We start from the raw sequence: 13,907 nt of genomic DNA, 5'->3' as shown, positions 1-13,907 counted from the left end.
GTTCTAGGTAGAAAGAATATTCATCCAGCCTATAAATAGCTCAATTGATTCTAGAAAAATGAAACCTCTAGGGCCTCAGGCTGTCACCCTCCTCAGCACTCACAGATTTTGTAGGCTTCTCTGTCCACATGGAAAGTTCTTTAGATACAAGTTCTTCAGGTTTCATTCTGACAAGTTTTGCCAAGGAGATTTCTTCTCTAAGAACTCGATGGAAAAGCCCCTAATGGGGGGAAAAAAAAGTTCCTTTCATTTCCTCACCCCTAAGTCTTTAGTGTTATCTTTACTCTGGGTCAGTATGAAGAAACAAAGCAGCACAGTGGAGATCAGAGGGACGGACCCTGAGTCTCCAACAACTTTTACCACACACCCTGCAGAAGTGTACCCTCCACCCACTATGAAATAGGCAACAGTACAACTGAGAGCCGGCTTCAAGATCATCTGCAGAGTCTATGCCTTCTCAGGATCACAAATCACGTACACAGCTTGAAATCCAGTTTAAAAAGTTGGAAGCCAAGCCGGGCGGTGGTGGCGCACGCCTTTAATCCCAGCACTTGGGAGGCAGAGACAGGCAGATCTCTGTGAGTTCAAGACCAGCCTGGTCTACAAGAGCTAGTTCCAGGACAGGCTCCAAAACCACAGAGAAACCCTGTCTCGAAAAAAAAAAAAAGTTGGAAGCCAGTAGAGGTGATACACACCTGGGAAGCAGAAGCACAAGACTGCCTCAAAAACAGTAGTTAGAAGGCCAGATAGTACCTGCCTTTAATGCCAGCACTGGGATCTGAGCTTGAGGCCAGCCAGAGCTACACAGTGCAGCTGTTTGCCCCGCAAAAAAAGTTAGAAATAAAGGCAGGAATATGTATCACTTCTACCATGGGATTGTGGAGCATGCGATGCAGCCAAGACACTTGATTCTGGTCCTATAACTCAGAATTGTGTGTTCTCAGACTCTAGAGAACACTATAAACAATCCCAGCAGTAGAAAGGAGAGGCTTTATTGAGAACGGCAGGGTGCCTCATATCATGTGGCTGAGGAAGAGAGGGTAAGGCAAAAAAGGTTGCTTGAACCTTTAATCCCAGCACCTTAGGCAGAAACAAGTGGATCTCTTAAGAGTTTGAGGCTAGCCTGGTCTACAAAGCAAGACCGGAGGAAGCCAAAGCTACAGTGAGACCTTGTCCCAAAATAATCAAACCAAACCAAACAAGGTCCACCAGATATCCCTGAAAATTGGGATGAAAAACTTTTAATCTTAGGGCAATGGGCATGTGATTTTTGCAGCAATTTAGGCTAACCTAGTAAAATGGAAGGTGAGGAGTTATAAAATCTGTTCTAGCAGAGAAGATGACCCACAAAGACGGAAAGGATGTTCCAAATGTGATTTGGTATGTCACCGTGAAGCTAAGAGAAAAGAAGGCAGGGCTCTATTCTGGGTCAAAAAGTCCCAACATCTAGTTGGGGGCACACAGACCTGATTCTTAGGATCCTTAAGGTTGAACATGATGCTGCGATATTTGCTCTTATAACGATTATCAGTAACCTGGAACAAGTTAAACATCTCCTTCTCAATGTGGAGGGCAATTTTTCCTACTTCATTTTCTGTCATTATTAAGTCATCGCTGTCATTGACTCTGAATAGAATGAAAAGAGGGATTATATAAATCAGGGGGCACTTGCCTAGTGGGGAAATCCAGAATACTATCACCAATGCTTTCTCTGCAAAAGGTATGACATGTACAACAGCCCACCTTTTCCACAAAATCTCTTTCAAGGAGCGCCTTATGTTTTGCCGAATTTGTGAATTGGGCTGTGCCGGGGCTGGAGAGGCTGCAGAGACATTGGCAGCCACTGGCTTCCTCATCACTCCCATCACAGCAGCAGCACCAGGCAACTTTTTGGAAGCAGCTGTCACAGGTGTTGGTCCTGCCTGCCTGGAAGAAGTGCCTGAAGGGGTGGCCGAGGGCCATGGCCTCTTGGGGATGGTACCCTTGAAGCCTGAGGGCAGCTTCTTAATGGCTGGTTTGGCTCCTGCCATGTTAGCATAAGGAGGAAGCTTCTTTGGTACTGGATTTCTAGGTGAAGTCTGTCTGCCCATCAAGGAACCTGGAGGAACTGTCTTTTTCGGGGCTGCGGCTGCTGCCACCGTTCTGTCCTCCATCCTTCTGTCGTCCTTCATGGCTGGAAGGCAGAACGCAGAGAGTAAGACACGGGCAACACATACAAACCAGGTCGACATTGTATCATGGCCACCCTGGAAAGAGTCACTGCAACCTAGGCATTAGTCAGACACATTTGCAGATAAGGTTTTAAAATCTTGAAATTCAGAAAGATTTCCCACAGTATTTCATGGTGGTGATTATTATTTAGAAAGAAAAGGCTTTGGTGTCTCATTACATTAAGCCTTTTACTTAAACAAGTCAATTATCAAAGGCTCCAATTAATCAAACTAGCTAAGCTCTAAAACTAAAGTACAGGCTTCCCATCAAAATAGAGCAGATTTACAAGATAATTTTTATTAACAAGTCAAGGTATTTTTGTATAAACTTGAATTAAAAAAATCTCAATGGGAGTATCAGACAAACTCTCACCCACGAACCCCTTAGTGCCCTGGAGACTGACACCTTCCTTTAGCACAGGGAACACACATTACTTCATCATCCCTCTGCAGGAGTCCCCTGGAGACACCAATTGATAAAAATTGATAAAATACAGACCAGTGACATCTGCAATACAGGGAAGATCAGTCAACCTATTTTCACACCACAAGTCAGATACCAAAACAGAAGACTCCAGTGGCTGTCTACTCCTAACAACTCTCAGTTCCCAGGGTATTTAGCATTTCACCTGCATGTCTGCACAGAGGTCACATGAAATGAAATCAGAAGGAAGCAATGAATATCAGATGCCAAACCTCCAACCCCCTCTCCTCAATTCAGTCAGCATGGTAAAATGACAACCTGGTGTTTGTCCAACACGATGACCAGTGGCATAAGGGGTCAAAAAGGCAAAGAAACATCTGTGAACATGTGGCTCAGGGCTGCCGTCTTGTCAGGCAAGGAACTGAGATGGCTCATTTAGACAGGCAATCTAAACAGTGTGTGCTGGCAAAACCCACACTACACAGGCAGTTCCAGCTATCCCTGAAGCAGGATTTCAAGATCATAGGTGATTACTTCCCACCTTCTGTTCCCAGGAAGCCCCAGAGAGCTCAGGAAGAGTGGAGACCCCATATACAAGGAAAGCTCATTTCAACAAACTACTCTAGGTTCTAGGGGCCCCACCAAACCCTGGCAGACTGGGCTACCACCCTATTGTTGGCAGCCTGTACCACTGCCAATTACAAAGTGGCCCTAAAAAACCTAGAAGACTCAAGTCTTGCATTTCATTTGAAGCCCTTCCAAATTTCACCCCAGTGGCCTTTGTTGCAAGTATTCTCAGGATGACACCAAACCCCAGCCTTAAAGCACTTTAGGGGCTCTGCAGAGTGAAGTCACATCTACCAAAACTGCATTTTTCTAGATGAGGACAGAAAATATCCAGAGGCAGATCTGTACAAAACAGAAATTAGGAGCACACTCTCAACAAAGGAATATACTATTTTTTTTTTTTTTGGTCAAGAACCTGTTTTTATAATACAGTGTAAGACAGTTGGTTTATTAGAAGAGAGCACATTCTTAGCCAAGTTTCCCATAGATCAAGGTCAAAGTCCAAGGACTCTGCAGTGGATGTTTTATTTCTAACTCTCAGCTCCAGGGAGTTCAGCAATTCACCTGCATGTCTGGCTGCTGTGTTACATGGAGAAAAATATAAAAAGTGCAGATTCCTTTGAGAACAGTAAGGACCAAGTGCTAATAAGGTACTGACACTGGGCAGGGGTATAATAAACGTGTACTAGATTGCCAGCCATCTATGACCACAACAGTGAAATGCTAACAAAAGCAGGACCTAAAGCCAGCTGTCTTTCCCTCTGTAAAAGGCAATGCCAGCTCAACAAAGCCTCTCCTAGTCTCAAACACCTGATAGCATTTTCTTGCTTCTGATTACAAATGTGAACCTCAAAACCACAGATCCAATCTCTCTCGGTCTGACTGCATTCTAGCTATTTCTAAAACTTCTATAGCAGGGATACCTAAATGTCACTCATCACTAACCATCACTACAGACTTACAGGTCCAGTTGTTTTTGCCCATTTAAGGTCAAAAAGTCAAGACCCTTTAATGATACTTCCAGCAGTGTGTAAAAGGCCATGTTATATAATTATAGATTGGCAAATATGGGTGTCACTAGTCATCTGCCAATCAGCACCTTGACACTTTCGGAGGGGGTCAAACCTGGCAACAGTCATGCTCTGCCACTGCTCAAGGAACTGACATGCTCCTCTAGTCCCTAGAGAGAGAAAAAGCAGTGACGCTGATTTAGAGCAGCAACTGCTACAATGCCAGCAGCAGAGATTCACTTTCATTTCTGAGTAGAGCAATAAATTTGTAAATCCTTGTTCCATTCCCTTCCCCAACTCCTGGGTTTAAAACCAGTGCCTTAATCAAGTCACTTCCTCAGCCCCAGACTTATTTTTAGCTATATACTGTACAAAAAGTGGTTGTTACTACTTCTGTGTTTTCTCTGCTGGTCAGCAAAGAGCCATATCTGGTGCTGAGTTCCCATTCACATGCCCATCCCGCTAGCTGAGACATTCTAACATCCTCTGCCCTCTTGTGGGTTAAGAAGGCACTGAGTAACACTGAGTAGCAGGAAGAAGGTTGTTTGTTTCCAGTGCTGTTGTTGACCACTATCTTAGGGGAACCGCTGCTAAGGCCAGCTCTTTGTATAGGAAACTAAGTTGTTTCAAATTTGATGAGTACCGGCAGATGCTCTCTGCACAGGCTCACAACAGCTGTAATCTCATCACACCAGGGGTTTATTAGCAAGGCTATAGCACTGCTGGCCACCAGATGGCAGTAGTGACCCACAGTGGAGACAAGGAGAAAGGAACTGGGGGAGAAACTCTGGGCTTATGTCCTCCCCGGGGCAGAACCCTGGAACAGTTATGTGGAAGCCTAACAGGGAGTAGGGTCCACACACAGGGAAGGTGTGTCAAATCTACAGTGCCAACCACCCCCCCAGACACCCTGTCTGGTGACTGTCTTTGCAGGAGGCTGCTAAGCTTGTCCCCATGCAGGTATTTCACCTCCAGCACCTTAAGAGAACTGCTTTGCGGAGTGACCATAAGCAGCACCAAGTTGAATTCTGCTCCTTAGCTGTGGATTTCCCATTGTGTCATTGCACCTCTTCCTGGCGAGATGGCAGTAGCAAGTGGAAATGTTTCTGCTGTTGCTCCCTAAACATGTTGAAGTATCTTCAAATTAACACCCTTTATAGAGGCTGAAGCAGGACCGAGGGAGAGGTGACCAGGGGTATTGAAACCATCTCAAAAACAAATTATCTTTTTAAAAGCAGGTACTTTTATATAAGATCTGGACAAAAGCAGCACAGGCTACGTCAGAGATGCTCCTTGGTTGCCCACTGTGACTACAATGACCCTGTAGAGGTCCACATCCAGCTGCTATGTTTGGGAGAATGAAAACCAAATTTTTATTTCTTACTGATGTCCAGTATTTAACTTCCATCTTAGTGCAGAAATCAAGTCTAAGAAACTTGCAAATTATCTTAATCATTTCACTTAGTATCTTGAAAATTTTAACTTAAATCACAGGCATGGCAATGTTATATATATTAAGTCACTGGAATGCAGTTGGTGAAGGCCGTGTAGGTGTTGTCTTGCCCAGCTATGTGGAAACTGAGCTGCTGTTTCTCAGATTTCTCCAAACACTGGCACAGATGACTTCAATAAAGTCCATTTTAACCATTATATCTTTGTACCTATTGTTTACTGAATCCAGTAAGACAGGAACATGTTAAAAATAGTCCATGTGCCTTCCTTGGACCCTCTACACCTTAAGGATCCAAAGCTGGAGGTGCAGCTGAGAACAGGCGAAGAGAGTGCAACATTACCTTAGGTTCTTGCCGAACTCGTCCAGGTTTGTGGCAAATCAATGTTGCCCAAACCCTCATTAAAGCAGCAAAGAATCTGATCTTTCACGTTCACTCTCTAACTTTTGGACCCTAACATAGCAACTACATGCATGTCGGTGTGTAGCAAAAGCATTTTACCACTCTATACAGACTAACAATATACTAATGATGAGTCTTGGCAGGCTTCTTCAGAGATGACCTTTGTACTCTTGACAGCAGCAATGCAATCAAAAGGATTTTCTTGGAGTGTTACCCCTGGGATCCACAGGAAGGTAATTCAGAGAGGTGAAGGACACACACAGGGACAGTTGCAGGACAGACATGGTATTCTTAGGGACTCATTTGGCAGGTTCAGGTTAGTGCTATGATCCAATTTTTAATAGTAGGCTTTTAAAAGATTTATAAAAAGTAAAATGATTTAAAATACCAAAAGAATTTAACTGACAACCTAGTAAGTTTCTGCTCTCTGTATATTATAAAATGGCTGCCCAAGTTTAACCCCCTTGGTACAAATTTTGTTTTGGGAGGGGCTTTTAGATGTGAAAGCTGCCCCCCTAATCCCCATTTTATTGCCACTAACAACTCTGGAGGAGACAAATAAACGGCTCATACAGCTGATAAAACACAGGTTCACCCTTAGGTTTCCAGTTCCCTCCATATACTAGAGAATTAGTCCTTCATGATCTTATCACATGTGCTTCTGGAGCCCACACATTGAGACAACCTGGCAAAAACCTACTTCTCCCTGCTCCATCCACTCCCCTACCTAGTCGCCTGTGCAGGATGCAGGCGTTAACAAGAAAAATGTTTCCACATGGGTAGGATGTAGTCAATCCCCAAGATGTGGGTTTATAGGCAGCTGGGGTTTTCTATTAATCCCCCCAGCGAGATGCAGTGTTGTCAAGACCTATTTACCCAGTGTTTTAAGTCACTTGATGAGCCATTTAATGAATCCAAAATATTAATTGTGCATAAGTATAAATGCCAAGTTCTGTTTCAAAACTAATAAGCCAAGAATATTTTAGGCAAGTGTTTAGCCCACTTCCCTCCCCTGACAATGGGAGGTGTCAGTGAAAATAAGAAACAGAAGGAAACAAAGGAGGGTAACAGCAATATCAGGATCTTTAGGTATTTTAAAAATGACAACTGTTTCTATAATCGTACAGATATCCTAGAAAAAAAAATTAGAGGAACAACTGTGCGTGAAATGGAATCACCTGCATGTGGAGGAGTGGCTTCCTGTGCAGGGCAGCACGCTGCCTGCCTGCATCCACCTAGAGGGCGGCGGCAGCAGGGCTCGGCTCTGCCATGCAGTCTTCTCAGTCAGTGAACATGGTGAGCATCCATTCAGCAGATTGGAGGATGTGTTCCCAGCACTGGTTTCACTTTGTATCCCCCTCCCCCATTCCGCCCCCCATACCCTCATATGTGTTCTGCACACAGGCAGTGGGAGACAGGGCCAGAGTCCTTGAGACAGTTGCGGACTGTGTGATGGTGCCTTACACTGTGCAGGCAGGGCAAGAAGGGTCAAAGGGGCCAGGCCCTGTTTGACAGCAAGAGGCAGAAGAGACATTGCTCCTCACTGATGACACCACTCTTCTTCTTAATGTTTGGAAGATAATATTTGTGGAATACAGGGGGGGAGGGGGGAGAGACAGGCAACTGGTTCAGAAACATGTCCCTAATGCATGCTCTATTTTGAATGCCGGTCAACTTGAGATGCTGGTTTGTTGGAAAGAGTAATCGGTTGTTAACTTGTCCCACCTTCCTGCACCTGGAGCCTATCAGCTCTACTAAAGTGCCAATGTGGAAGATAAGGCGAGACAGGACAGAGAAGAACCTGAGAAGAGAAACTGGTAACCAGCCGGGCAGTGGTGGCACACACCTTTAGTCCCAGCACTCGGGAGAGGCAGGTGGATCTCTTGAGTTCGAGGCCAGCCTGGTGTACAGACTAAGTTCCAGGACAGCCAAGGCTACATAAAGAAACTCTGTCTCAAAACAAAAATAAACTGGTCACCTTGTCGACCCCTGGGAAGCCTTCCATCTCTCCCAAAGTCGCAGAAGGGAGACAGAAGACAGCACTCTGATCTTAGGTCCACTATTCTCCATCTCCCTCACCAATATACTCTCTCTCCAGGACACAGAAACTTCTATGATGTCACACAGGCAATATACTTACCAGGGTCTGAAACTGAAACTAGAGGTTTAATTGCTTCTAAAGTGAGACCCTGAGCCAGAATTTCAAGAGCAGCTTTCCCATTCTGGGCTCACAATAAAGGTGAACAGAGCTGTTATCACTCTTCAGGCCCCAGGTTTCTGTCCTTTATTGTTAGGTCGACAGACAATTAAGAAGCACGTGAGCCCTACAGGTAGCGGGCCTTTTCCTGTCTGAGAGGGATGCTTGGCTCTAAGTCTACTGCTCACTGGCTCACCATGCTGCTGCTGTAGAGATGCTGTAACTCAACACCTGAGACCAGTCATGTCCTCTGCAAACATAAAAACTCACTACTGGATTGCCTGAAGTGCACAGGGGCTGCCATAAAACAGCGGGGTGCGCCAATTTACTCCGTTCTTGGATCTTTCACATTCCTTTCCCTCCTCCTGGCCCTAGAGACTGGTTTTCACTCTGCAACCTAGACTCAACATTCTCGTCTCAACTCTGGACCCACAACTCCATGCAAAGCTGCATTCTCATTTTGTGAACCTACCTGCAAGAGGTCCCTCCCTTAGTGAACTTGCTAAAGGGCTAATAAGAAATGTAGCACGTTTATACATGTGAAATTCAGAGTGTGATACTTTTTAAAGGTTACAAATGCACTAATGGGTTAGGGTACAGACTGGTCAGTAGTAGCACTTACCTAGTCATGCATGAAGTCCTGGGTTTGACCCCCAGCACCACATGCCTGTAATCCCAGCACTCAGGAAGTAAATACAGGAAGATCATGGGCTAGGAATGTGGCTCAGCTGGTAGACTGCTTCACTAATATGCCCCAAGTTCACGCCCCAGAACATAAATCAGGTGCGTGCCTGTATATCCTAATACTCTTTACAGGTGGAGGCAGGAAGATCACAAGTTCAAAGTCATCCTCAGCTTCACAACAAATTTACAGCTAGCCTGGGCTATAAGAGCCCTATCTTGGGTTGAGGGTGGGCAAAGATGGAACAAACACTATCAAGAACACAACTGAGAACTCACTTGGAACCACTGCACAGTGTACCTTGTAGAGCAGGGGGCTATGAACCAAGAATGGCTTCAAATTCTGTGATCTAATCCAGGGTTTCCAAAAATTTACTCAAACTATTGCCATTACAATTATTTGAAATCTTGGGGCAGACTACTAATCTAAACATCTATAAAAGGAACCTGGAAGCCACTACCCACAATTCTCCCTTTGATAAGGACACTACCTCAGTATAAAAGTCAACATAATTGCTCACATTAGGGTCTGAGCAGCAATGATGAATGACCTTCAAACTGTGAATCTGTTTGTCATGTAGGTATGTAGTGTGTGAAACAGACATAAGCAAATTATCTACCTGTCCCTTCAAATGTCCTAGCTCCTGGGGAAAAAAAAGTTTTTGCTATAGACAAGCAATGATGTCTACGTGTGCAGAAAATAGGTAATGTGCAGATTGTGCAGAGCCGTCCTGGGAGACATTGGTGTTTGCACAGCACTGAGCCTGGAATCTGAAAAGTGTATGGATGTAGTCCCATCTTGAGAGCAGTGAAAATACTTACCAAAACCTGAAACTGAAATGAGGAATTGCCTCCAATGTGAGACCTACACAGCTCTTTAGGAAACACCCAGAGAAGCTCCACAGGCTAGACAGGAATACCTGGGGTCCAGAGGCAAATTGGCATTTGTTTCTGGCTGGCCATGAGCAGCTAGCTACCAGTTTACCCATGATTCCATTCCTAGACAGCCCCAAGCAGCCATCCAGATGATGGGAAGGGCTTGTGAAGCCAGCCTTCAGGTGATACGTACATTTACTCAATAGGGTGGGTGAGAGAGCAGTGGGCTTCTCGGGCTTCTCAGGCTTCACAGCATTGTAGTTGTGGTCACTCGCCCAGGATGGGGTGGTGCTTTCGCAGGTTATCTCCTTCCCTGAAGCTTCACTCCTAGGAGCCACCATCACTTTCTTCACTGGGTTTTCTTTTTTTTCTGAAGCTAGTCTCTTATGCACAGAAGAGATTTTAATCCCCACCTGGATAATCAGTGAAATCCCAATTATTAAGGTCTGAAGTGACACCTCTGCTTCAGTGACCAATTAGAGACATGATGCTGCTTTTTATTTTTATTTTGGCACCTGAAGACCCTTCACCCAAGCTGAAGCAGACTTTAGAATCTTGTGGTTCCATATGGCTATGTCTACGTACCCAATAACCCTTAGCACTCCCACCTAATATCTGGGTAATGTCATGGTTCCTGACCCAGACTGGTCTGTAACCTAGTGGAGGAATGAACCCCTCTCGGCAAAACAGCAAAATAAACTAAAAACAAATTGAAAAGGGCCTGCACGTGGGCATGAGGACGTGTAGAGAAGATGGCATTGGCATTCCCTGTGGCCAGACTCCAGTGCTCTGCACTATTGCCCCCAGCACTGTATAAAGCAACTACTTTTCTGGGAGTTCAAAGATGCAAGATGACAGCCTTGAAAAACAAACTAAAACAAAAAAACCTAGTCAGGCTTGATGGCACAGGACTGTAATCCCAGCTGAGTGGGGGGCTAAGGAAAGAAAACCAAGTTCAAGGCCTGCCTGGCTACAGAACTGCCTTTAAAACAAAAGAAACACCATCCCCATTGGATATGTAGAAATCCTAGGACCGGCCAGGCAGCAGTGGTACACGCCTTTAGTCCCAAGCACTCAGTAGGCAGAAGCAGGAGGATCTCTGTGAGTCTGAGGCCAGCCTGGTCTACACAGTAAGACCCTGGCTTGAAAAACAAAACAACAACAACAAAAAAAACAACAGCCACATGCTCGTTTTACTATATTCATGTCCTCAGCAAATGGGGAAGATAGATAAGAAAAATGTGATCTAGATTTTGTTGACATCTGTTGTTCCCTGCACCCCTCATGCAAACACCAACAAATCTATGAAGAGTACTTTCAAACACTTTCTGTTTCAATTGTCCTGAAGGTAACTTTCGTCAGCTTACCTGAACACTGCATTTTGGAAGATTGAACTTTTCTGGCTTCATCTTGACCTTCTCCTTGGGTTTTTGTTTTTGTTCTTTACCTGAACTTAGAAATTTCATAGTAGCTGCAGCGTGTTTGAGAATGCAATCATTACTGCAGTACACTGAGTCAGGCTGTGCTACACTGGAACACCCAGGGCCAATGCACTTAGCAGCACCAGGAGCCTCTACAACCTGCAGAATGAAACAGGTGACTTCAGACAATATACACGCCCACACTAGTATTGAGCACTGTGACAGCTCTATTGATGGCATTGATGGCTACTGTGATCAAGACACTAGCAGTGTTTTTTTCTTTTCTTTTCTTTTCTTTTCTTTTCTTTTCTTTTCTTTTCTTTTCTTTTCTTTTCTTTTCTTGAGAGGATGTCTCACTAACTCTGGCTGGCCCAGAACTCAGGGAACTACCTGCTTATGCCTCCCAGTGCTAAGACTAAAGGCACAACAAAGTCTAAACCACTATGACTGGCTCTAACAATATTTTTTTTAATATTATGTATACAATATTCTGTGTGTATGCCTGCAGGCCAGAAGAGGGCACCAGACCTCATTACAGATGGTTGTGAGCCACCATATGGTTGCTGGGAATTGAACTCAGGACCTTTGGAAGAGCAGGCAATGCTCTTAACCTCTGAGCCATTTCTCCAGCCCCTCTAACAATATTTTTGATATGAATAAAACATTTTTTTTCTTCGTAAGCTATGCATGGTGACATCTTTAATACAATTCTAGTACTTGGAAAAGGAAGGCAGCAGATTCTCAAATTCTAGGCCAGCGCAGGCTTAATAGTAAGACCCTGTCTTTGTTTATGTGAACTATACAAACCCATTTCCCCCTTAACTACTGTCCTGACAAACTCTGTATACATGGGAGCTTCAGATCAACATGCCTCCTACAGAAAACATGTGCAGGTCCCAAATGATAACTAGAGTTAGAACGGGGCTGGAAATATGGCCTAGAATGCTTTTACAGAAGACCATGTCAGGCAGCTCACCACCTGTAACTTAGACTTCTGACCTCTGAGGGCACTGTATACATTACGCCTTCCCGACAAATACCTTAAAATAAAACATAAAAAAGGTCAAAATGTCTATTTAATGAGGCACAAATTATGCCCTTAAAATGCTTATTTTGTGCGTTTGTGTGTGTGTAGAGGTGCACACACGTGTACAGATAGTCAGCTCCCTCCTTTTATCACGTGGGATCTGAAGATGAAACTAAGGTCATTAGTTTTGTGACAGGCGCCTTTACTCAATGAGCCACCCCAGAGGCCCAGGTAGAAACTCCTTTATGAGCATGGGTGTTTTGCCACCGAAGTCAGAGTGGGCACTCAATTCCCTGATGCCTGAGTTACTTGAGATGGCAGTGAGACATCGTGTGGGTGCTATGAACTGAACCCAGATCCTCTGGAAGAGCAACTAATGTTTTTAGTCACTAAGTTACCTCTCCAGGCCCCCAGGAGAAAGAAAAAAAGTCTCCTAAGGTGGTCTTTCTCGCCTGGCCTGGAACTCACTGTGTCTCCTTGAACTCACACTGCCTCCAGAGCGTGGACTCTGCCACACCCAGCCCTCAGGTAAAAATTCCTTTTTTTGTTTTTTCGAGACAGGGTTTCTCTGTGGTTTTGGAGCCTATCCTGGAACTAGCTCTGTAGACCAGGCTGGTCTTAGGTAAAAATTCTTAAAGAGAAAATGTACCATTCCCTAAAAGAGAGAAATCCAGTGGGTTTTGAAGAAAAGGCAGCCTTTTTTTGAGTGGCCATTTAGTTTGAAGTATATCAGAAAGACCAGATGAGACGTAAGCCTGACAGCTGAGAGACCTTCAGAGTGGGTCATCTCTAGCTATCTTCTATTGAGACCACATCCTCCAGCCAAGATGAAGCCTTGGGAAAGGACACTCTTGTTCCCGTTGGGGGCCAGGGCTCTATATCAAGACCTGACTCATGGATACCAGGGTGGAATTTTAAGCAAAGTCTGTCACTCAGCAGCAGAAATCACACACAGCAACAGCACATGTGATGTCTTTTCTACTATTCTGTTGATGGAAAAGCTAAGGACACAGTAACATGTCCCTTACACTGAGCCAGGCAAAATGTCAGTCTTCAGTTTAAATATTTAACATAGTTGCTTTTCTTCTACCAGATCTAAGTTTACACAGAATAAAATTCAGGCCATGTCTAATGTACTGGCAATAAAAACATCAAACCAGTAACTCCGAGTAAACGGTGCCAACAGCACAATTTCACACAGCCATCCCTCTTTGGCCTTGCGGCACACAGTGCATGCTAGGGCGGTGACATTCTAGACTCTACACCGACTAGGGATGGCCTGCCAGTCTCAGTTCACGGGAAATGTGCACATCATGGTCCCATGAGATAATTAATATGGATCAAGAAGGAAGAACGAGCAAACACTGGGCAGGTAGAGAAACAACCCAATGAGTAAAGGCCTGTAACAACTCAAGTCAAGATGATAAGAGGAGAATACAAGCTACCTTTCTCTCAATGATTCCGCCAGCACTCAAAACATGGAACACCAACAACATGTGAAAAGGCTAATTCCCCCCACACAAACAACTTTAGTCAACAGCAGCACGGAGAACATTTTTTTTTCCTTTAAGGACCATTCGAGTATGGTGTTGGTGGTACATATCTGTACTCTTAGTACTAAGTAGGCTAAGGCAGAGGGGT

At 44.6% G+C, this 13,907-nt stretch overlaps 1 protein-coding gene across 6 annotated transcripts in view; it reads right to left on the bottom strand.

The window, feature by feature from the left end:
* Dido1 (death inducer-obliterator 1) overlaps window positions 1–13,907 on the bottom strand; it is a 54,779-nt gene that overhangs the window by 14,452 nt on the left and 26,420 nt on the right. For all 6 annotated transcript variants that reach the window (XM_013352140.2, XM_026787227.1, XM_026787226.1 and 3 more), the window contains exons 6-10: window positions 11,186–11,398; window positions 10,012–10,231; window positions 1,744–2,173; window positions 1,467–1,626; window positions 104–220 (exon numbers count right to left, since the gene is read on the bottom strand). In XM_013352140.2, the coding sequence (XP_013207594.1) occupies window positions 104–220; window positions 1,467–1,626; window positions 1,744–2,173; window positions 10,012–10,231; window positions 11,186–11,398 (1,140 nt within the window). The remainder of the gene's footprint in view (window positions 1–103; window positions 221–1,466; window positions 1,627–1,743; window positions 2,174–10,011; window positions 10,232–11,185; window positions 11,399–13,907) is intronic.

This window comes from Microtus ochrogaster, linkage group LG8, assembly GCF_000317375.1.
Source record: "Microtus ochrogaster isolate Prairie Vole_2 linkage group LG8, MicOch1.0, whole genome shotgun sequence".
In the NCBI taxonomy this organism is placed as follows: Eukaryota; Metazoa; Chordata; class Mammalia; order Rodentia; family Cricetidae; genus Microtus; species Microtus ochrogaster.
This window is presented reverse-complemented; position numbering and strand designations above follow the sequence as displayed.